The 23,434-nt window shown below is 41.5% G+C and overlaps 1 protein-coding gene across 50 annotated transcripts in view; it reads left to right on the top strand.

Annotated features, from left to right (window-relative positions):
- The window catches only part of para (paralytic), a 382,611-nt gene that overhangs the window by 250,573 nt on the left and 108,604 nt on the right, over window positions 1-23,434 (top strand). For 34 of the 50 annotated variants that reach the window (XM_065226528.1, XM_065226876.1, XM_065226868.1 and 31 more), the window contains 3 exons: window positions 16,107-16,169; window positions 16,363-16,546; window positions 17,371-17,570. In XM_065226528.1, the coding sequence (XP_065082600.1) occupies window positions 16,107-16,169; window positions 16,363-16,546; window positions 17,371-17,570 (447 nt within the window). The remainder of the gene's footprint in view (window positions 1-16,106; window positions 16,170-16,362; window positions 16,547-17,370; window positions 17,571-23,434) is intronic. The other 16 variants (XM_065226850.1, XM_065226820.1, XM_065226814.1 and 13 more) reach the window with 2 other exon arrangements.

The raw sequence follows: 23,434 nt of genomic DNA, 5'->3' as shown, positions 1-23,434 counted from the left end.
TCTTTTGATCTATGAACCCCACACAAAACAACGATCATCAACACAACTTTCCACAAACACTTCTTCATTTCATCTCTATCTGTCCATCCTGTTCCTAACTCTGTATCTATAAAGTTAGTTTAGATTCTTCTTTCAACTGAATAATGCTTGCATCACTGTTCAAACAGAATGATTTCCACAAAGCTCAATCTACATCCACAGAAGAAGCAAAAGATAAAAAATAATGCTCGGAACAGTTAAACAGTTTTCCTCTCCTCCGCTCTCAACTCTCAAACTTTAGTTTTGCAAACCCAAAGTTAACCAACTCAATTTTACACCCCGTTAGAGCTCTCTGATCCCCTTTTGCCTAGTTGAACCAACTAGCCTTCCCCTTTGATTTAGAAAAAAAAAACCCAAAAAATAACGAGAATCAACAGAAAGCATGAACCGCTTCCGCTTGACTGCTTTACATTCAAATTTAATGTTTCTATTCTCAAATATATGCCTATATTTCTCTCTTTATATACCACATACTTTCTATTTCTATGTATAAAAAAAAAACATAACAAACAAAAACAAACCTAATCCGATGATATCAAAACGACGACGTACTCGGAAGAATCATAGCAAATCTCGATTGTGTACAGTCAAAAGAAAATCATTCCTCATCCTGCACCCGAAGTAGGCGGTGTGTGCTGTTTTGGAACATTTCGCACTAATTTTTAGGGTGGAATGTTCCGAAAAAGCCCTTCGCCAATTTTGCGTGTACCTCTTTCTCACGTTTCCAACATGCTTCACACTTCTTTTCATATAACCTACATTTAACAATAAAGCAACCATATTGTCTCCTTTGCTTGAATTTCCCCCTTCATAAGCAGTTGTTAAAAGGAGACCGTGAAACAGTATCATCTCATCATTTGTTCACTTATTCATAACGAATCACCAAACAGTAAAACAATCCCAAAATAACCTCATTCGAAAATGACAAAACAAACAAGCTCCAGTCTTTTTCCGTTGCGATCATTGTTCTGTACTTTTGGGTTTGTTATCATTTGTTTGACATTGACAATTGGTATGACATAAAAAACGATCAACTTTCTGTTTTGAAAAAAAAATAATCAATTAAAACCAAACCAAAACAAATGACTAATAGACTAATGTGACCTCTCCCTTCGCTTCGATGACCAACTGCAACCGCTGCTGTGGATCCTAATCGCCCAAAGGCCTTTTGCAGTGCTGCAAAATATGTTTGTTTTTTGTTCATAACACCGGTTTTATCCACACAGTTATCGAGGATAGCCCAAAGATTTTCGATTGGGTTTAAATCGAGACTCTGGGGTGGCCATTCTATGGGCTTTATGCACGGACAAAAGCAAGTGTTTTTGCCGTGTGCTTGGTATCGTAATTCTGCTGAAACTTTTAGCTACTTTCCAGTCCCGTTTTCAGCAAGGAATATTCACAAAGAATATCGATATGCCCATCTGCGGTAATTATGCCGAGGATTTGGGACAGATTCCCTACAGAAAAGCATGAGAAACAGCCCCAAACCATAAGATTTCTTCCGCCGTGTTTCATGGTTGGTTGGAGATGACTGTCCTGTAGAGCCTCGTCGCTTCTCCGTCATACTCTTAGACGTCGTTTCTAGTTGAACAGCTCGAACTTTGGTGCATCCGACCCAAGGGGTAAGACCATAGAGGTAACTCTAAGACTAGAAGGTCCGGAAGAAACGTGCTCAACTTTTTGGCTCAGTTCTGGTACTCTTTTCGGTCCCAAGCTAACCGATTCACCCCTCGAAGCATATGAAAATCCACTAACCCCTCATTTTATCTGTAAAACTTTCATAGCGAATCAAAACAAACATTGCGTAGTACTAGAATTTTGACTAGAATGGGGTTCGTTAATCGTTTGCTTGGGACCAATAGGCTAGTCAAGTAGTGAGCCAATTTAAAATCGTTAGTTTCGTATTGATTGTTGGTAAGACAACTCCTGAGCAATTTCAGAGTTGCTTTTGAGGCATCTCGAGTACCTCACATTGCTCAGTGAGCAAGATCACTGTCATTTGCTTTCTAACTTTTCGCATCACAGCAACATGGAGGTGCGAAGCCCAAAAGGTGCTGTCAAGCAAAACATCAACAATAATCAGGGGCTTCCAACCTGCAACTCCAGGCGAGTATGATTGCGATTTTAAACTTTCGGTACCTAAATTTCCATCAGTTTCCAGCTTCCTGGATGGCATCCGGATTTATTATGAAAACGTAGGTTGGCTGAAGACTAAAATTGACTAGTTTTTCTTGGCTGATTTGATCGCATTGACGGAAACATGACTGGATGACCAGATCGGATTCGGATCACTTTATTCCGTCTTCAGCACTGACCGATCTCCCCTGAAGAGTCAAAAATCGCGTGGTGGAGGCGTTCTGAACAAGACTAACCAGCTACCAATTTCCAGTCTACTGGAACAGCTCTGGATTGGCGTGGAATTTCCACAACATATTCTCAGTATAGGCGCTGTTTACCTGCCTCCCGACCGAAGAACCGACTGCACGATCATCCGTTAGATTATGGAATCGTTAGGCTCAATTTCGTCTCGATTGTATCCCCGCTCTCCCTCTTTCCTATTTGGCAACTACAACCAAGCTGGTTTGCAGTGGCGCTTTACCGACAGCGACGCACCATTCATTGAATTACTGCTATCGCATATTTTTCGGATGGATACTCAAGAAAACACTTTTCCGAACCGAAACGCATTACCGGGCACTTCAACTTCTTCACCCACAGTCACTGATCAGTCTAGATGTCGGCCCTTATTACGAGTGTCACTTCACGATGAAAACGAAGTGAAGTGACCACTTCTTGTCACTCACGGTGAAGTGATTGCCGTCATTGTCACTTCACCGTGAAGTGACATCGGTAATAAGGGCCGTCGTGTCATTCAGTTTACCTATTCCGGTTTTAAATAGACCATTCTAATTGATCGATTCCCTTCATCGACTCTCTATTTCGTAAATAACTCGGCTACGAAAACGTTTCCTGTCGCCTTTGTCGTATTAGGTGCTAGATTGTTGCTTCTTTCATCGATCTGTGTGTCGAAAATATCTGGAAATATCTTAACACAAATTCGATGAAGACAATCGATCAGTGTAGATAGGACCAGGCATGGAAAATCATTTGCATTCATTTCATACATTCATTTACATTCATTTGCCTCTAACTTTTTTCATCAACAGCATTCCGCAAAATTATGCAAAGAGCTTTTGTAGGTTTTGTTATTAACTACAACTTTTGTTCATAACTTGAATGTGTATCTCTTATGCATAACGAACTAGAGCTGGCAGAACTTGTTACTGTTTTTCAGTGAATGTAAAATACATTCACTGAAAAACAGTAGTGGCTTCTGTTCTCTCTGGTTTGTCATGCATAAGAGATACGGATTTGACTTGTTAACAAAAGTTATAGCTAATAACAAAACCTACAAAAGCTTTATACATTATTTTGCGGAATGATGTTGAAAAAAAGTTAGAGGCAAATGAATGTAAATGAATGCACAAAATGAATGCAAATGATTTTCCATGCCTGGATAGGACCTATTGAAAAGTGACGAGATAATTCTATTTTGCTTACAAACAGGACTGACGCCTAATATGTAAAGGTGGTAAACGGAGTAAGCCGAGAGAAGTAAACAGATAGAAAAATCTATGAACGTCGATTAAATTTTGAGGTACTACACTGAGCTGTCTCACCCCTTGATCCGACCAGACAACACGTTTCTAGATCTCCAGCGCTTGTTATTGTGATTCCTTGAGAAGATCAGCCGGTTTTTCTTGTTGGCCTTACTGATAAATGATAGCTTCCGAGGAACATGGCTTTTCAAACCATGTTCAGCACTACGAATGATTCTATCAGAAATTCGCCTTTCGTTCACTGCGCGGATCATGATGAGTGGATCTTTTATAATCTAACGGATTATCCTGGTGTCTGTTCGAGAATCACTTTTTCGTTCTTGTCCTGTTCCAGATTGATCAGCAACAGCATCAGCAATTGATACTTCAAATAGATCTTCTGAACTGCACCACACCCACTACCACCTGCGATTCGTTTCTTTAGCAATCACGCACGGTGAGATTTCGGACCTACAGAGAAATTTTCATTCCGCCCATTTTTACTGGTTCTAAACAACAGGTCAACTTCAGAGTTCTACCACAGAGGTAACTCTAAGACCAGAAGGTCCCGAAGAAACGAGCTCAACTTTTTAGCTCAGCTCTGGTACTCTCTTCGGTCCCAAGTTAATCAATGCACCCGTCGAACCATAAGAAAATCCATGAACCCCTCATTTTATCTGTCAAACTTTTCATAGCGAATCAAAACAAACATGGTTTAGTACTAGAATTTCCCCTAGAATGGGATACGTTAATCGATGTACTTGGGACCAATTGATCAGTTCACGAAGATTTGCCGCACTCTTCTCTCACCCGTAAGTTTTGACAGTTTTGGGTGGTTTGTTTTGGCTCCCATTCGTTGCTATCTCTTTTACTCAGAAGCAAAATGATAGGGAGCAAAAAGTGAGGTTAGGGACCGTGCACTGATCTATAGGTTATTCCATTGTGAGCGCATTTAAAATCGTAAGTTTCAACCGGTTGATGATACTCTATTCCCACACGGCGAATGAGAACGACCCCGATTTGAGTTTAGTTAACTCATAATCGCCAAAAGTACAGGAACTCAGCGATAAGTAAGATTGCCTCATGGTTTCCTGTGGAAAACCTTAAAATCTGCCGGAAATGAGGAAAATTGACGAAAATTTTACTCAGTCTAGGAGTAGTTCCAATAGACTGAGTGAATCAAATCTTTACTTTTGTCATATTCGGGAAGCTTTTTCTGAACTAACCTGGAAAACATGAGGCAAATTTACTCATCGTTGAGTTCCTGCACTTTATGTGATTTATAAGTTAACTAAACTCAAATTTGGTTCGTTCTCATTCGCCGTGCAGGTTGGTAAAGACAATTTCCCACCCAAACGCGATTACCATTTTCTGTTTTGCCCTTTTGAAAATCTTCATTGGTGGTAAACGGGTGTGGCAAGGCAAAATCAAAGTATGTCAAAGTTATATGCTTACTGCGATTATTGTGACCTCCCTTAGCTCAGTAGGTAAAGGCGCAGCTACAAAGCAAGACCATGCTGGAGGTTGCTGGGTTCGATTCCCGGTCCGGTCTAGGAATTTTTCGGGTTGGAAAATTTCTCGACTTCTCTGGGCATAGAAGTATGATTGGACTTTTGCCACACAATTATACCAATGCAAAAATGGTACAGGCATCGAAAGCTCTCAATTGATAACTGTGGAAGTGCGTTTAGAACACTAAGTTGAGAGCACGCAATAAGCTAATATGCGATATGCAATAAGCTTGAAATGCGAAGAAAAAGAAAAAAAAGCGATTATTAACAAAACTACCACACCGGAAGGAAGCGCCCCATTGCAACTGTGCTAGAATAATTGAATGCAATACAATTGCCATATGTGTGTCTACCTTCTAGCAATACAAGCATACAAGTTTGGATAAACATTACTTTTTACGATCGAAAGCACTCCAATCCAATTACGTCCATACCGAACGGATGGTTTTCAATTATCGATCCATGGGGTACCTTCAAAAAGTTATAACTTCAACTCATATTCTGCAGCCCAAACCTAAAATGCATGTCCTTTCAGAGAACTGCAACCGCTTTGAGCTCCCAATCTCCCAAGTGAAATGTGTCTTGATGTAAACGCCCTTGTAAATAGAAACCGCTTGGAATCACACCCCTTCCCCTAACATAATCTTCTCCAAAATCCTACGTTACCAAAAAAACAAACATGTTCTCTCACCGTGTCTGTATTCCCTGTGCAACCAGCAGCACCTTGCCCACAGCAACACGGGTAGGCCATCTCTACCTCAAGAAACGAAAAAAGAAACTACAGTCAAATTAGTCAATTATTCATCGCCATTCTCGCTTCTTACTAGCGCCATCAAACATTCATCGAATTGTTTTCTTCTTTTTCCTTATCTTCTGTCTTCCATTTTGCCTCTACACAAAATTATCGAACTGTTGTACACTTCTACCGATCGCGTCATTCACCTTTTTTCCGGTTCTGCAATCAATGAAAATATCATCGAAAAAAAACACTCAAACCAAATCACAAAAAAAAAACACACACAAACATCTCTATCACACTTCACCAACTGGCCAAAATAAAATATCAACCATATATGATCACCACAAACAAAACAAACAAACAAAAAACCACGCCGACCGCCAGGTGGTCGCGGCATTCCAGAAGGTAGGTGTCCCGTTTACATAAATCCTCTCGAACTGTCACTAACCTGAAACCATTCTAAATCCAATTTCATTCTAACATCCAAACATTCTAAACATAGGTGCGAATCGAACGCTTAATGATGTTCAAATTGATCCACATATCTCGAGCTGTCATTTGACGGCTTTGACAGGTTTTGAAGGGCTGTCAAACAGCTGCCTAGATCGTTTCCAAGTACCAACAATAGACTTGTCTGACGTTTGTGAATTACAAAAGTATTAGTGCAGAACTTTGGGTAAATGCAAAGGTTTTCTTGCACTAATACTTATAATTTACCCCAACATCAGCACTAATACTTGTGCATTTCACAAACGTCAGAGAAGTCTATAAAATGGCACACGGCTAATGAGATCGAGCCAAATTTGAGCTCAGTTTACTCATAAATCGTAAAAAGTGCAGGAACTCAGCGATGAGTAAATTTGGCTCATGTTCTTCCAGGAAAAAAATCCCGAATATGAGAAAAGTAACGATTGGATTTTCTCCAGTCTATTTCCGGTAGATTTTTTAGGTTTTCCATAGGAAAACATGAGGCAATCTTACTCATCGCTGAGTTCCTGCACTTCTTACGATTTATGAGTAAAGTGAATTCAAATTTGGGTTGATCTCATTGACCGTGCAGAAGTCTAGTTCGACACACGGCTCACATAGAGACTTCTCTGACGTTTGTGAATTGCACAAGTATTAGTGCAGAACTTTGGGTAAATTCAAAGGTTTTCTTGTACTAAGGCCTGTACTCGAAAAAAAAATGCATCAGACAAAAGTGTTCGGCAAAAATTTATTTTAAGTCGGATTTTCTTGAAACATTCAGGGAATGAACTAATGTTTCGGCATAATTACTCTATTCAATTTCCTTTCCATCGCTGAAAGCCCGCACCTTTCCCTTAGGACCCCTCATTACATTTTGTGCAATGGTGGAGCCGACCTTTTTGGTCACTTTCATCCATTCTTTCTTCAACTCCAGCTCGTTCTTAAACACCTTGGACGATTTTCGAACTTTGGCCTTCGTTATGGCCCAAAATCTTTCCACCGGACGAATTTCTGGTGAATTTGGGGGGTTGGCGGTTTTTGGTACAAAAACAACGTTATTGTCTCTGTACCAATCCAACGTCGATCGCGCGAAATGGCATGATGCCAGGTCCAGGGACCGCAGGAAGGGCAACAGACGCTTCTGGAGGCACTCGGTGCGGTAAATTTCGCTGTTGATGGTACCCATTGTGATGTACGGCTTAACACTCCGAATACGGTGGGTAAAAAACTTTACGCCGACTACGAAGCCTCCGAAAAACGTGTAACGGCAAGTTTGCAATGTCATAACTTAGCCATTGCTTAATGAATTTCAAAAATTGTGGTACCTTTAGAATTCCTAGGGCTTGTAGATGAATTTGATTGTAAAAAGATTGAAAATAGAGTTGTCTACTTTCCATGACCCAAATTCATTCTTATATCACAGATCCTAATGTTAAAAAAACGCGGAGCTCTAGGATCAGTTTCATGGATTGTCCACTTTTACGGATGTTCCGCATCTTCCGGAGGACGGACCATGGCCATCCAGGTACATGTTTATGTCACGACCCCAAATATTTTTTTATATCACAGTTCCTAATGTTTTCAAAAAAAAACCGCAGAGCACTAGGATCTGGTTCATGGATTGACCACTTTTACGGATGTTCCGGATTTTTTGAGAACCGTTCCGTTGTCTCCAGGATCCATATATGGGAACCATGACTGTATTCTGGCTAATTGTGAACATTTGTGCCCATTAATCTAAATTAAAGATCTTGCACCACTTGCAAAACCCTATAAACACACCTTTAAAAAAAACGTGTAACAACTCTTTTCGCTTTTTAAAAAAAATAGACGACTCTATTTTCAATCTTTTTGCAATCAAATTCATCTACAAAATCTAGGAATTCTAAAAGTACCACAATTTTTGAAATTCATTAAGAAATGGCTAAGTTATGCCATTGCAAACTTGCAGTTACACGTTTTTCGGAGGCATCGTATTCGGAGTGTTAATCAGTTTACCGCATTGGCATATGGCCTGCCAGAGCAAGTATTTTTTGGCGAATTTGTCCACTTTCTTCTTCCTTATGTCTTCCGGAACATCAAACCGTGATTTGGCAACGTAGAACTCCAACCTCGGTATCTGCTTTGCGTCTGCCTTGATGTAGGTTTCGTCATCCATAACCACACACATCGGTTTCGTTAACCACTCTCGATACAGCTTCCTTGCGCGGGATTTGGCCGCCGTGTTTTGTTGATCACGCCGATTCGGTGCCTTCCGGACATTGAATACACGAAGCCCAGCTCGTTTCATGGTTTGCTGAACGAACCAGGCGGAACACTTTGCCTTCAGAGCCGCGTCGCGAATCGAAAGGTTCGGATTACGCTTGAAATAATCCAACACCTTCCGGGCCTTCACAGGGTCAGCAGTCAGCCCGCCGCTCGGTCGTCTGGGACTTTTACCGCCCGAGATACAGTTGTATGGGTGATTCCCAGTTGTCTTCCGATCCATCTCATGGTCGCAGTCGGATTTTCCATGACGGCGCGCAAAATTCTCCGACGATTTTCTTCTTGTTTCGATGACATCTCAATAACCACTGAACCGATTGTTATGAAATTTTGCACACGTAAACAATTCACTACAAACTAGTTATACCCAGATTTCCATCAATTTTTACCCACGGATAAAATAATTTACACACGGATAAAAATGGTGCATTTTTTACGAGTACAAGCCTTAATACTTATAATTTACCCCGAGTTCTGCACTAATACTTGTGCATTTCACAAACGTCAGAGAAGTCTATACCAGGCTAGCTATTCCGCTCCTGTCATTTTGCGTATGAGGTCATCAGAAGTTTTCATTGTCAATATACTTAAATTTTCAAACTTTTCCTATGAAAATTAATGGTGCATTCAGATCTGAGTGTGCATTAGCGGAGCGGAGCAAAGTTTGCTTTGGATTACCACATTAAATGTAATGGAAAATGCAACAACAATGAAATCACCGCTTTGAACAGCTAACGGGTTGTTGCCGGATTGGGGCATCCGTGGTGATGATTTTCAGAGCGTCAGCAAATTCCTGTCGAAGAAACGGCTTTCCACACCTGTTCCCATCTCGTAGCATCTCATTGGGTATTGTAAGAAAACACCCCGAAAGGACCGGCTCAAGCTTGTCATAGATGTTCGATCTCAGGGAAAGGGAACTACTGCCGGGACACGAAGCTATCAAGATCCTCTACAACATCAAATGCAATTTCTTAGAGCTCCAAGTTTGCCACCTTGTGTCATAACGTGGATGAATTCATATCCCGTCTGGTACGTGCGAGATCTGTGAAAAATGTTCTGCACTATTTACTTCGACGATTCTGATGACGTCATTTTGGCCTACTTCGGTTGATATATACTCTCTAATGAGCTAGCCTGGTATAGACTTCTCTGACGTTTTTGAAATGCACAAGTATTAGTGCAATACTTTGGGTAAATTCAAGGGGTTGGTCACTCCGCACCGTGTGCCAAAAATACAGATGGGCACACCTGGGTACTTTAATTGGCACCCATGTTTAGAAATTTTCATGATATTTAAAGTTACTGGCAGCATTGTACTAAATCTGCGCTTGCTCTGTGCATGTGTCAAAATGTTAATCTTTGTTGTTGACACAATCCAATTTTTAATTCCATAACTTCAACCGTGATTTTCCTGCCATGGATTCTTCACAGCGCACATTTTTGCAAAATATTAGGATGAGCGAGGTCATTAAGGCGATGATTGTTGCCTAGTACAACTGTAATCTGGGGGTCATACTGGAATTCTTCCGGATGGTGCTGGAGTCGCTACCGGAAGACTCGAGATCCACTCAAGACGATCGATCGACCTGTTCAAGGATCTGGTGCGGAAGGCTTTGGTGTTTCAGAACAGTTTGATCGAAGTTGGGAAGGAGGTGACATCGTTCCGGAAGCTGATTGAAAAGATGACCATGAAGGGACTGCTACTGGTCATAATGCCGAATCGGAATGTCATAAGTCAATTGGTTAGTGGGGAGAGCGAGACCCAGAAGGAGGAAGTGAAGAGGACGTTGAAGACGTTGGTAGATCGATTTGGGGCGGGGTGATCCGTGACGGAGCTGAAATCACAGCCGAAGTAGGTTAAGTGGAATTGTAAGATGTTGATTGGTCAGTTGTTGGGCTTGAAAGTGAACTCCTGAAAGTCGACATCGGTGAGTTGGTCTGAAACATGACCCTGATAACCCAGCGCTTAAAACAGAATATTTATAGGCTTGGCGGAGATCGAGATGTTTTTAAGACAGGTGGGTAGGAACTCACGGTCTCCCAGTGTTGGTGAGTTCTTTGCCGTTAATGTTACGAAAAGTTCACTATTTTGCAATACAGAAATTCAAAACAAAATTTTTTATCTGCGAATTTGGACAGTTTTGACCTGTTTCATACGACCGGAAGGTGTATGCTGTTTACAAATGCCGTGCCAAACTGATTTCCTATGCAATTTATCAATCTTTGATGTGAATTTCTCTAATAAACACGAGGAGCATTTCTTATAGCAAAACTTGCCATAACAAAATGGGCGGTTCATTTTAGTAAACAAACTAACACTTCTTCCGACTGTGTCACCTCTCTTACTCGCCTAGGGCGGAGATGACGTCCCGGTAAAGTGTAAAGTTACCTGGTGCCCAGCGATTGAAGCAGTTCGGTAAGCATTTCAACTTCGGGATGTTTGCAATAATCCTCGTAAAACTGATCCAAACGCAGCTTTTCGAACTCTATGAGGTACGAATTGATTATGGAAGCCGAACCGGACAGAAGTACGTAAGGGAATCGGTGTCCATACAAAGTCCACAATCAGTGGTTGTTTACCATGTTTGATTCCGTAACGCTTCAGCCAACCGACATTTACTTCCTTGATTCGATCCTCATCGTAACTGACATCGATGAATTCACCCGCTGGCGACGCATCTTTGACTGAGTCGATGGCTTGCGGGAGAAACTCCTCCCGGAAGCGTTCATCAGAATCTGAAGCGCTTCTGGACCAGTTTGCTCTGATGATGCACGCTCGCTTCATCTACCTACCACCGTCACCTGTGGTTCATCCAAATCCTCATCATACTCCAATCCAGTAAAAGTTATTGTCCTATCGGAAATTGGAAGTGCCTCCCCCGGAGAACGTTCTCACTGGAAGCTTTAATTAGGTTCAATGTAGTCCTTTTCCTGTAGAATTTGGGAGCAACGAACCAAGAGTCACGACAGTTAGGATCTGGGATAGGATAGGAGTTACCATTATACAAACAAAAAAATCAATCTGATGACACTCTCGGCACTGTCAGCACAGCTGCGGCACACGTGAGGCACACTGAGAAAAAAATTGGCGCAAAATACGTGTGTAGAGTGACCACCCCTTGGGTAAATTATAATTGTATTAGTGCAAGAAAACCTTTGAATTTACTAATACTTATGCAATTCAAAAACGTCAGATAAGTCTACATGTTAGCCGTGGTTTGACACATGTTTCTGACGGTAGAACAGTTACTGATATTTAGTTGGAGCTACCGAAAGATGACTCAATTTACAACAATTTATTTCTTTGTTAGAGAACAATCAATGGTTACTGATGAATAAAATGGACAGTACACCCATCGCGTTCAAATTGTTGTTATTTTTCACGGCTAGATCCTAGCTTTTTATCAAATTATACTTAACAATGACGTAGCCAGGTTTCTGTTTTGAAAAATTATTTTCTATTTGCAGAATCTTCATGTTTGGGAATTTCAATTTCCAGTAGATTTAGCATATAGCAATCGCATTGCTTAGAATCTTATATCTCAAATATTATCCATGTCCTAGAGTTAAAAAAATGTTTTGCGGACAAACTTTTACAGGAAACGTGTTAAGACAACCATAAAATTGATGTTAATTCATGATGAAAACGTTTGTTAAGGATTGTTAGGAAGTTTGTTGAAATACTAACCGCCTTCATTCTATGGTAAAGAGCGTCTAATTACTTCAAATGCTGTTTCAAATATCGGGAATAAAGGTGCCAAATCATTGACTTCATCGAAATACCAAACTAAGCTTTACATAATTGAACAGATGATGCTAGCAGATTTTTAGAAACTCGAATGGCTCGAGTGCCACATGTCAACAATTCGCTTTATTAAGGGCTTTGATTGGCGATCAATCATATGAATTCTAAAGCAACCAATAGACGATGCTTGGGACTAGCAATCATCCTCAATGTGTAAAAACTGGTGATCTTAAATTAGGCAATACCAGCGCCGGCCGCGCCCGACACAGGTCAAGAAAGGAATGGGAAGGATTGTGTTGACATGACACTCGCTTTGATGGAAGCCGAGAACACCTCTGCACTTCCACGAGGAATCACTGGGATATTGGGTAATAGGGTTGGGTTTGCAGCAGGGTTCGTTTTGGTAAACGATAAGCTGAATTGATGTCCTAACAATCATATAACGCGAAGGAGCTTGAGATTGAACCCACGGTCTTCTGCTCAGTAAGCAAAAACGTTTGCCACTAGGCAGACGACCTCCTTTTTAATCATCGAGTTGCTGTTATTACCATGTAGTCATGTTGACAAATAAAACGATTGACGAATTTTGAATGTGGATGGGCTTGAGATTAGACTCATGATGTTCTGCTCAGTAAGCAAAACCGGTTGTGCTAAGGCCACCGAGCCCCTCATATCACATTATAGCGTTACTCAAGTTTTTATGACTATTCAGTCCCGGCACCGACGACAACGTAAAGTTTTACGAAATACACGATAAACAAGCGATCTAACCATACATTTTTAATATGAAAGGATCTGAGACCGCGTTTTTCTGCTTAGAAAGCAAGCAACCGACGATCTTTGAAATCCTTAAACTAAAAGCTATGAAAGAGGCCTTCATTAAGATCCATTTTCACGCGACGTTAAATGTTTCGATTTTCTCTTTACGCATGGTTCAGGTAATCATAACAAGCTATGACCAACGTGACGATTATTTAAGACCTGGTTGAACAAGCTATTCGAATGAAATTACGTTCTCGAATTTTACTAGGCTTGTAATGAACAACAGAATTACGCGATAATTCATGTTTTCAGCGGTTGATGGTTAATTTTAAATATACTAACGGTACTGCCTACGACTACGACGGCACCTATGACATGGACAACAGCGAATTTGTAACTTACCATTCGTCTAGGATAAACACCTTTCCCCTGCACATCGAAGATAACTGATCGACCGATAAAGAGTGGAACGGTCGAAAATTGATCAAATATAATTAAGTGCACACAGATAGTGTTATTATATAAATGATCAAACTTTATTTCTTTTTGAACTTCAACGGCTACAATATACAGGGATGTTGTTGTAGTAGGCTTCGAACTTTCCAAATATAAACTACCAGGGTTTACATTTCACACCGTCCATCACATTTTGTTCAGCTGTTGTATCAACCTTATTTGATGCTGAACGCCATCCAGGTAACAATTTGATGCTTAACAAGTGTTGTTCAATTGATTTTAATTCAGCCTTAGTTTGAATAATTGCTGTACATAGACCATGTTAACATTTGTTCAGCTTTTAAGCATCTAAATCTAGTGATTTTATTCAGCCAAAAGCTTAACAGTTATATAAATTATAATCTTTTTAAGGCATTAAATAAGAGTCTTTCCAACCCTTGTTCAGCCTTCTAGTTTTATTTAGAACAAATAATAATGGAAGATCGCTTCATATCTTATATATTTTTATGGGACTGCAACAAGGTGCTGACTAATTGGATTTACATATTTATATTGTTATTATAAGTCTTAAAAATACCTTTACATTTCGGGATTTGAACCGGTAGCAATGCAGAATTGTAAACAACAACTGGTGACAGGGAAACATTCCTCTCATTTTCAAGTGTAGTTAACACAAGTGCGCGATTTATTTCGATGGTCATGTGGAAGCTATTTTAGTGCCATGATTGAGTTATATTTTTGGAATTCAGTCTGAAAATTCAATGCCATATAGCAGGCGAAACACAGAAATACAAATGTTAATGCTCCCGGCGTCGTCGCAGCCCACTTCTACCTGGAGCTATTCCTAGAAAAGCTACTCTACCTTGTCTCTACTGCTGCCGCTGCTTGGGATTAGAAAGGTAGGCAGTGAATTTAGAAGAACTAAAATGCCGGAAATGCAACGAGTGACACTGACTACATTTAACAAATCAGGCTATCAAAATATTTGTAGTGCATTGCTGATTTGTGGAGTAGTGTTAAGCTTAAATAAGACTTGTTCAATCTCTAGATCAGCTAACTTATTGAGGTTGAATTATGGGGATACAATTAACTTCATGCAATACTAATCAACTATATATTCAGCCTGCTGTTAATCAGCGTTGTACACCTTAAATCAACCAATAATCAGCTTATGTTCTTACTGTTCAGCTTGAATTGTTACTTGGGCAATTTGCTTTGAACTGTTTCTCATTTTCAACTTTTGTTTTAGGTTTCGCTTAACGATTGCCTAATATTTTTCGATCGGGCGCAGCTCCGGCGAGTTTGGAGGGTTTTTGTCCTTGGGTATGACTTAGACGTTGTTGGCGTTATACCGTTCCTGAGCCATTTTCCCGTAATGACAGGAAGCGAAGTCTGGTCAAAACAGCACGGAATAACTGTGTTTCTGTGTTTTTAAACAGGCAACAGGCGTTTTTGCAAACATTCCTTTACATAAATATCTTGGTTAACAGTGCCAGTTGTCACGTGTTTTCGGGAACTTTGGCAACTTTTTCTGCTTAAACTTATCTTGAACCTGTTCTTTTCCGGTAGCCGTGTAAAACTCTTGACCTGGGAGCTGCTTGAAATTCGCCTTCACGGATGTTTCATCGTCCATTATGACAACTGTGTACAACTTACGTGCTCCTGCTTTGGTCGTGGTGTTTTGTTTATCATCTCGATTGGGTGTCACTGTAGCCTTGTATGTTGACAGTCCGGCTCGTTTCTTGGCTCATTTGCGCTTCTTTCCGACATCTCTGATAGAATGGCTAGGATTACGCTTCTACCGGTCGCTGCGGCAACCTTGTTTTTGGTTTTCTCCTGATCCTGCTTTCCTAGCAGTCGTCAGACACTTTAATAACGTTTGCCAAGTCTGCGTAGGAAAAATTGGGGTTTTGCTTATGCGCGAGCAAAATTTTAAAACGCTGTTGCTCTTGCTTCGACGCCATTTTGACAACTGAATAGTTAATGGCAATAACAAAATAGAGGCAACATTCCGTACGCACACAAAATGAGGGGTGTTCAAGTTTCTTAAGTGCACGATTAAAAAAAAATACATCAAATTTTAGTCGACCAAGTTTTAACCGTTCCACCCTTTATAACAAACATTTGAATTGCATTATTGTACACAGTAAAAACTTAGAGGCATCTTGGCACGATAACACCAAGCAATCGATCAAATGAGCAGATTCTTTCAACCGTACAATTCACTCAACACCAGTTCTCAATACAATAACCACATACTTCATTCTATCTACACCAAAACACACATATTCACATCTAGCCCTCGTTTCCGATTGTCGGGTTTCCCCCACACAACCGGAAACGAGACCACCTACCAACTTAGATTAATCCCACCTTTAACTATAGAATAGCTTTATTAAATTACATAAATCAACTTTCTCTTAAATACTACCAAAACTGATATACAATTGTTTTTAAGAGAACGCAGCCCACCAGACGAACGAAACACACTAACCAATGAAATACCTATACTTACTTTCTAGGCTTCACTTTCATTACCTGGTTCACCATTTAATCTTCGTAGAGGATCTAGAGGATCACATCAGGTACAACTCCAGTCGAATCTTCACTAAACGATTTATACGTTTTCTTCTTTTTCGTCTTTCTCGTTTTCTTCTCTCTCATCACACCTGTGTGTTGCTTTGTGTCTATTTCCAAACCACACACACACACACTCGACCTGGAATCATCGACCAACCGAAATCACCGAAACGACAACAACCACCACCACCACCACAGTTTACGATACGTAACGGTAGAGGACGTTTCGTGGGCGTACCTGGTAGCGATAGAAAACCATTGGTACTCTCAACATATCTCGATGCACAAGAACATTTGCCATACGCCGATGACTCGAACGCGGTCACACCGATGTCGGAGGAAAATGGTGCAATCATCGTTCCAGTATACTATGCTAATTTAGGTACACTATAAAAAAGTAAAATCCAAAAAAAAACCGAATCCAATTCCGGAATCAGAGTTTATCTTCCATGTTCAAACATTTGTTACGTTTCGAAATTTTTGCGTCAAAAGAGAAAGATACGATTGCTCTTTCCGAAAGATGGCTGCTTTCATTAAACTTTCGAAAAAAAAACGCTCTAAATTCTCTATCTCTGCTCAGCTCATCTCCTTACCTGTCTCTCAATTCTCGAATTGCCAATAGCGATACTCTCACTCTGTCTTTCTATCTCTCTCTCTCTCTCTATATATGCCACGTAATCTCATTCAACTCTATTCAAAATTCAATCTCTATTCTTTCCCTTTTGTCCCCTCAAACGTTACTAGTTACCAGCATCGTTCGACTTTTTCTCTCTAATTTTAACATCATTGCTCAAACAGATACTCGAAAATACAGAATTAATACATTTTATATTTTTTATAGTGTCCATACTTATACTAAGTTTTGATAGCTTTCAACAAAAAAAAAACACACAACACAAGTTTTGGTTCGTGGATTACTTTCTGCATGATTTCGATCATCCATATTCCATTTTCGTTCTATTTTTCCAACCCAATTGAACAACATATTGACTGTTTCATCATTTTGTTTCGGTTCGATGCCGTGCTTCTTCTTTTTATTTGAAAAAAAAAAACATTCTGCTCTGATTACAAGAAATCAAAATCTCCAAATCATAACCAGTTCAGTTCCGTTCGATTTTGCACACCTAAAATGCTTGTCACTAATTCACCAAGTTTGAAAGAAATGTCTTAACCCTCGGTACTAACCGAAATCTGTTGCACCTAAAGGTTCGCGACATTCATCCTACACATCGCATCAATCTCGCATCTCGTACACATCCCACGGTGATCTGCTCGGCGGCATGACGAAGGAGAGCCGCCTGCGGAACCGATCAGCGCGCAACACCAATCACTCGATCGTGCCGCCGGCGAACATGGGGCCGAACATGTCCTACGTGGACAGCAACCACAAGGGGCAACGAGACTTTGTAAGTATTTGCAATATTTGTTCCTCTATGTTAAAGGGTGTATTCTCTAGAAAAAATTGTACACACATAAACAGCTGCAGCTTCTTTTTTTTTAACTATTACACCAAGTGATTTTGAATTTTCAGGAAATAATGTTTAGTCCACAACGTACATATGTGATCTTTATGAGAGTCTTGCCTTGCAAAATTCAACGTCGCAAAAATCTCCGATGAGTTTTCAGGTTCAAAAATTAATTTCTTCATTTAGTTTGGCATTAATCATTGCTGAGTTTCCTCAAATATTCTCATAAACAATTAAAATTTACTGCAAAGTCGCTAACCAAAATGTCAAAATGCCGTCAGACATCGATATCCGGTACAACACGTCACCAAGATTCCAAAAATAACAAAATTGTGGGTAATTTGGCAGTATTTCACAGTTTTTCACTAACCGGAAGCCGCCATATTGAGTTTCAGAAGGACGTCAGACATGGTTTTCCGGTCCCTACACGTCACCCGGATTCCAAAAATTGAGGGGTACTTGACCGAATTTCCAAGTTTTTCTTTAACCAGAAGCCGCCATCTTCAATTCCAAAAAGGCTTCAGCAGTGATGCAAAATATTATGACACTCACGTGACACTCGTCTACGTATCAGCCGACTTTCTCTGACAGAACGTTTTGTCACGCAGTGAGAGGTAGAGCCATGGCAAACAACAATCACCAGTAATGGTCACTGACTGCTCACAAGGAAAACGTTACACTCGCTGCTGATGATGAAAAGCACAACGAAAACAGTGAAGACTTCTGCAGTACGAGCATGAGAAAAAGTGAAACGACAGAAGAAAATGAAAACAATGTCTACGCATTCCAAGTTCGTCTCGGCAGGCACGACTGTCCGAACAAAGAAGGCAAAATTAAACGGAAGCTGTTGGGCTCACTCACCAACACACTCACATAAGTAAGCAAAGCAGCAACTGCTTCAAAACGAGCACAGATGAGTGTCGTGTTTGTCGGGAATGACCAGATCGGTGATGGATCACAACCGAAGACGACATTCACCAGTTGCTTTTCACTTCTTTCGTCTACTTGATGGATGGTCATGGAGAGAGCTTCGACGAGCACATTGATAGCAATGTACAAAGCCAGCTGTTTGACGATCTGGGCTTCAGACATGGATTTCCGATCCCTACACGTCACCAAAATTGCAAAAATACCCATGTTGAGGGGTATTTGACAGAATTTCCAAGTTTTTCTCGCACCGGAAGCCACCATATTGAATTTCAAAAAGACTTCAGACATCGATTTCCAGTCCCTACACGTCACCAAGATTCCAAAAATACCCATATTGAGGGGAATTTGACAGAATTTCTAAAGTTTTTCTCCAACCGGAAGCCGCCATCTTGAATTTCAAAATAGCGTCAGACATGGTTTTTCGGACCCTACACGACAACAAGATTCCAAAAATACCCATATTGAGGGGAATTTGACAGAATTTCTAAAGTTTTTCTCCAACCGGAAGACGCCATCTTGAATTTCAAAATAGCGTCAGACATGGTTTTTCGGACCCTACACGACACCAAGATTCCAAAAATACCCAATATTGTGGGTAATTTGACAGAGTTTCCAAGTTTTTCTCGCACCGGAAGCCGCCATCTTGAATTTCAAAACATCTTCAGACATCGATTTCCAGTTCCTACACGTCTTCAAGATTCCAAAAATATCCATATTGAGGGGTATTTGACAGAATTGAATTTCAAAATGGCCTCAGACATCGATTTCCGGTCCTAGGACGTCACCCTGACTCCAAAAATATCCATATTGTGGGTAATTTGGTAGTATTTCCCAGCTTTTCTCTAACCTGAAGCTGGTATATTGAATTCAAAATGGTGTCAGACATGGGTTTTCAGTCCTCACACTTCTAAAATATTCCAAAAATTCCCATATTGAGAGGTATTTGACATAATTTTCAAGTTTTTCTCCGACCGGAAGCCGCCATCTTAAATTTCACAATGGCCGCAGACATTGATTTCAGGCCCTTACTCGTCACCCCGACTCTAAAAGTACCAATATTGTGGGATATTTGACAAAATTTCCAAGCTTTTCCCCAACCGGAAGCCGCCATATTGAATTTAAAAAAGACGTCAGACATCTATTTTCGGTCCCTACACGTCACCAAGATTCCAAAAATACCCATATTGTGAGTAATTTGGCTGTTTTCCTCTAATCGGAAGCCGCCATGTTGAATTTCAAAAAGTCGTCAGACATTGATGTCCGGTCCGTACCCGTCACCCCGGTTCCAAATATACCAATATTGTGGATAATTTTGCAGTATTTCCAAGTTTTTCTCTAACCGGAAGCTGGCATATTGAATTTCAAATGGTGTCAAACATGAGTTTCAAGTTCCTACACGTTACCATGATTCCTAAAATACCCATATTGTGAGGAATTTGACAGAATTTCCAAGTTTTTCTCGAACCGGAAGCCGCCATACTGAATTTTAAAATGATCTCAGATATCGATTTCCGGTCCCTACACGTCATCAAGACTCCAAAAAATACCAATATTGAGGGGAATTTGACAGAATTCCCAAAGCTCCACCCGGAAGCCGCCATCTTGAATTTTAAAAAGGCGTCAGACATGGTTTTCCGGCCCCTACCAAGATTAAAAAATACTCATACTATGGGTAATTTGGCAGTATTTCCCAGTTTTTCTCTAACCGGAAGCCACCATCTTAAATTTCAATACGGCCCCAGTCCGTACACGTCACCCCGATACAAAAAATACCGATATTGTGGGGTACTTGATAATATTTTCAAAAAACTTTTTTTATGAAATAAATCCCAAATAATGAGTTTTTGTGACGTCTGGTTCGATTTACGAACCACCACGCCGGTTTGGTTCGTAAATGGAGGTTCCAGTGTACCTACCTGAGTACCTGATGGGCGACGACTCGTTGAGTTCAAATCCGCGCCGAACGAAGTAACCGTCTCCATTGGTCTCGGTCCTGAGCCAATCGCTTCCAGTCGCCTTGGACGTTCAAGGACCTAATGTCCTCCTCAACTGCACAAATCCAACGCGTGCGTGGCCTACCCCGAAGCCGACGTCCTCTTCCGGGTTCCCTGCTGAATACTGACTTCGCTTGACGCTCTTCCGGCATTCGTGCCACATGCCCAGCCCACTGTAGCCTGCCGTGTTTTATAAGCTTCAGAATATCCATGCCATTATATACTTGGTACTACTCGTGATTCATGCGACGCCGCCAGATGCCATTTTCCAGCTTTCCGCCGAGTCCTGTTCGCAGCACTTTACGCTCGAAGACACCGAAAGCTTACCGATCGGCCTCTTTCAATGCCCACGATTCGTGGCCATAAAGGGCTACCGGCAGAATCAACGTCTTGTACAGCGCGAATTTCGTTTTCTTACGCAAGCTGCGGGACTTCAGCTGGCTACGCAACCCGTAGAAAGCCCTGTTCGCGGCTGCAATACGCCTTTTCACCTCGCGGGTAACATCATTATCGCACGTCACTAAAGTACCAAGATAAACAAATTCGTCCACAACTACAAATTTTTCGCCATCTAGCACCACTTCACTACCAACCCACTATTGCTCCCACGCTTTCTACCGGCGACCATGTACTTCGTTTTGGTAGAATTTATCGTGAGACCAATCCTCGCTGTCTCCCTCTTAAAAGGCGCGAACGCCTCTTCCACTGCTCTGCGGTCGATTCCGATGATGTCGATGTCGTCCGCAAAACCAAGGAGCATGTGCGACTTCGTGGTGATGGTACCGTTCCTCGGCACGCCAGCTCTTCTAATAGCTCCTCCGAGGGCGATGTTGAATAGCAAGTTCGAAAGAGCATCTCCCTGCTTCAACCCATCTAAGGTCACGAACGAGGCCAAAATCTCGTCTGCAACCCGTACACATGATTTTGAACCATCCAGCGTTGCACGAATCAGCCTAATTAGTTTCGTCGGAAAACCGTTTTCTTGCATTATCTGCCATAGCTCGTTTCTCTTTACTGAATCGTACGCTGCCTTGAAATCTATGAACAGATGATGAGTCTGCAAGTTGTATTGCCGGAACTTCTCAAAGGTTTGACGCAGGGTAAACATTTGATCCGTCGTTGATCGACCCTCACGAAAACCAGCCTGGTATTCACCGACGAAGGATTCCTCAAGCGGTCTCAATCTGTTGAACAGAACACGTGATAATATTTTGTACGCCGAATTCAGAAGCGTGATTCCTCTGTAATTGGCGCACTCCAGTCTGTGTCCCTTTTTGTAGAGGGGACAAACGAGACCATCCAACCAACTAGCGGGCAATTCTTCCTCCCCCCATATCTTGAGCAGTATACGGTGGATCATCTGGTGCAGCTGCTCACTTCCGTGTTTGAGAAGTTCGGCCGGGAGCTCGTCCTTCCCCGCAGCCTTACTGTTTTTCAGCTCTCGTATCGCCTTTTTCACCACAGCTTGACCATCGTCGTCGATGTGTGTTCTGTTTGTAGATGCTCTCTCATTCTCTCCGTTCAGCAACGTCTCGAAGTACTCCTTCCACCTGGCAGCCACCATCGTTTTAAAGGGTGTCCACGATGAAATTGCCACACTATGAAATTGCTCTAACTTTTTAAGCGTTGGGTAGAATTTAATGAAAATTTGGGTGGATTTAGTTCATAGTGCATTATTTACATCCTGCAAGTTTTAAAGTCCTGTGATCAAAACTCGCGGAAATGGAGTCGAAAGAACAGCTCGTGCGTGATAAAATCTTGCGCATTCATCACGAGAACAAGGATCTCTCGCATCGTTCCATCGCTAAAACGTTGGGAATCGCGAATTCCACGGTGTCGCGAGTGATTAAGCGGTTCGAGGAACGGTTGACCACCGATCGGAAGCCCAGAAGTGAAGGAAAAAGTATTCCGTACAACACCAAAAATCACAACCGCGTAGTTGAGGCCTTCAACCGAAATCCGAACGCCTCCGTTAGGGATGTGGCTAAGAAGCTGCACCTAAGCCGAAGTTTTGTCCAGAAGGCCAAAACTAAGGCTGGGCTTCGAACGTTCAAGGTACAAAAGGCCCCTAATCGCGACGAGAAGCAGAACAAGTCCGCCAAAACCCGTGCCAGGAAGTTGTACCTCAACATGCTGACGAAAGTTGAATGCTGCATCATGGACGACGAAACATATGTGAAGGCCGACTTCAAACAGATCCCCGGCAACCTGTTTTTCACGGCCAAGGATAAGTTCAGCGTTCCGGAGCATGTCCGCACTCAGAAGATGTCCAAATTTGCGAAGAAATTCCTGGTTTGGCAAGCCATCTGCACGTGCGGGAAGCGGAGTGCACCTTTCGTGACCCAGGACACAATGAACGAACATAAAAGAGTGCCTCCAGAAGCGGCTGCTTCCTCTCCTGAAGGCCCACAACGTCCCAACAATGGCCTCATGCCACTACTCCAAGGACGTGCTGAAGTGGTATGCGGACAATAAGGTCAATTTCGTGCCGAAAATGTTCAACCCTCCCAACACTCCGGAGCTCCACCCCATCGAGAGGTACTGGGCGATTATGAAGCAGCACCTTCTTAAACGACCTAAGGTAGTGAAGACAGTCGAGGAACTGAAGAAAGTATGGGTTTACATGCAAAAAACGGTTGATTCACAGGTTGTGCAGAATCTTATGGCCGGGGTTAAGGCCAAGGTGCGGGCATTTGCGCATGGACTGTAAATAAAATACGAGTAAAATGGTAAAATGAAGTTTAATAGTTATTTCTCAATCCCTGAAAATTTGATGGCAATCGGATGAAAACTCGAATTTTGCGAATCAATTTTGTGTGTGGCAATTTCATCGTGGACACCCTTTATATGTCAGCAGATTACCTTCACGGTCATAGCACA

This window comes from Ochlerotatus camptorhynchus, unplaced genomic scaffold (genome assembly GCF_037179485.1).
Source record: "Ochlerotatus camptorhynchus isolate MF236.1 unplaced genomic scaffold, CSIRO-AGI_Acam_v1.1 ptg000022l, whole genome shotgun sequence".
Taxonomy (NCBI): domain Eukaryota; kingdom Metazoa; phylum Arthropoda; class Insecta; order Diptera; family Culicidae; genus Ochlerotatus; species Ochlerotatus camptorhynchus.
This window is presented reverse-complemented; position numbering and strand designations above follow the sequence as displayed.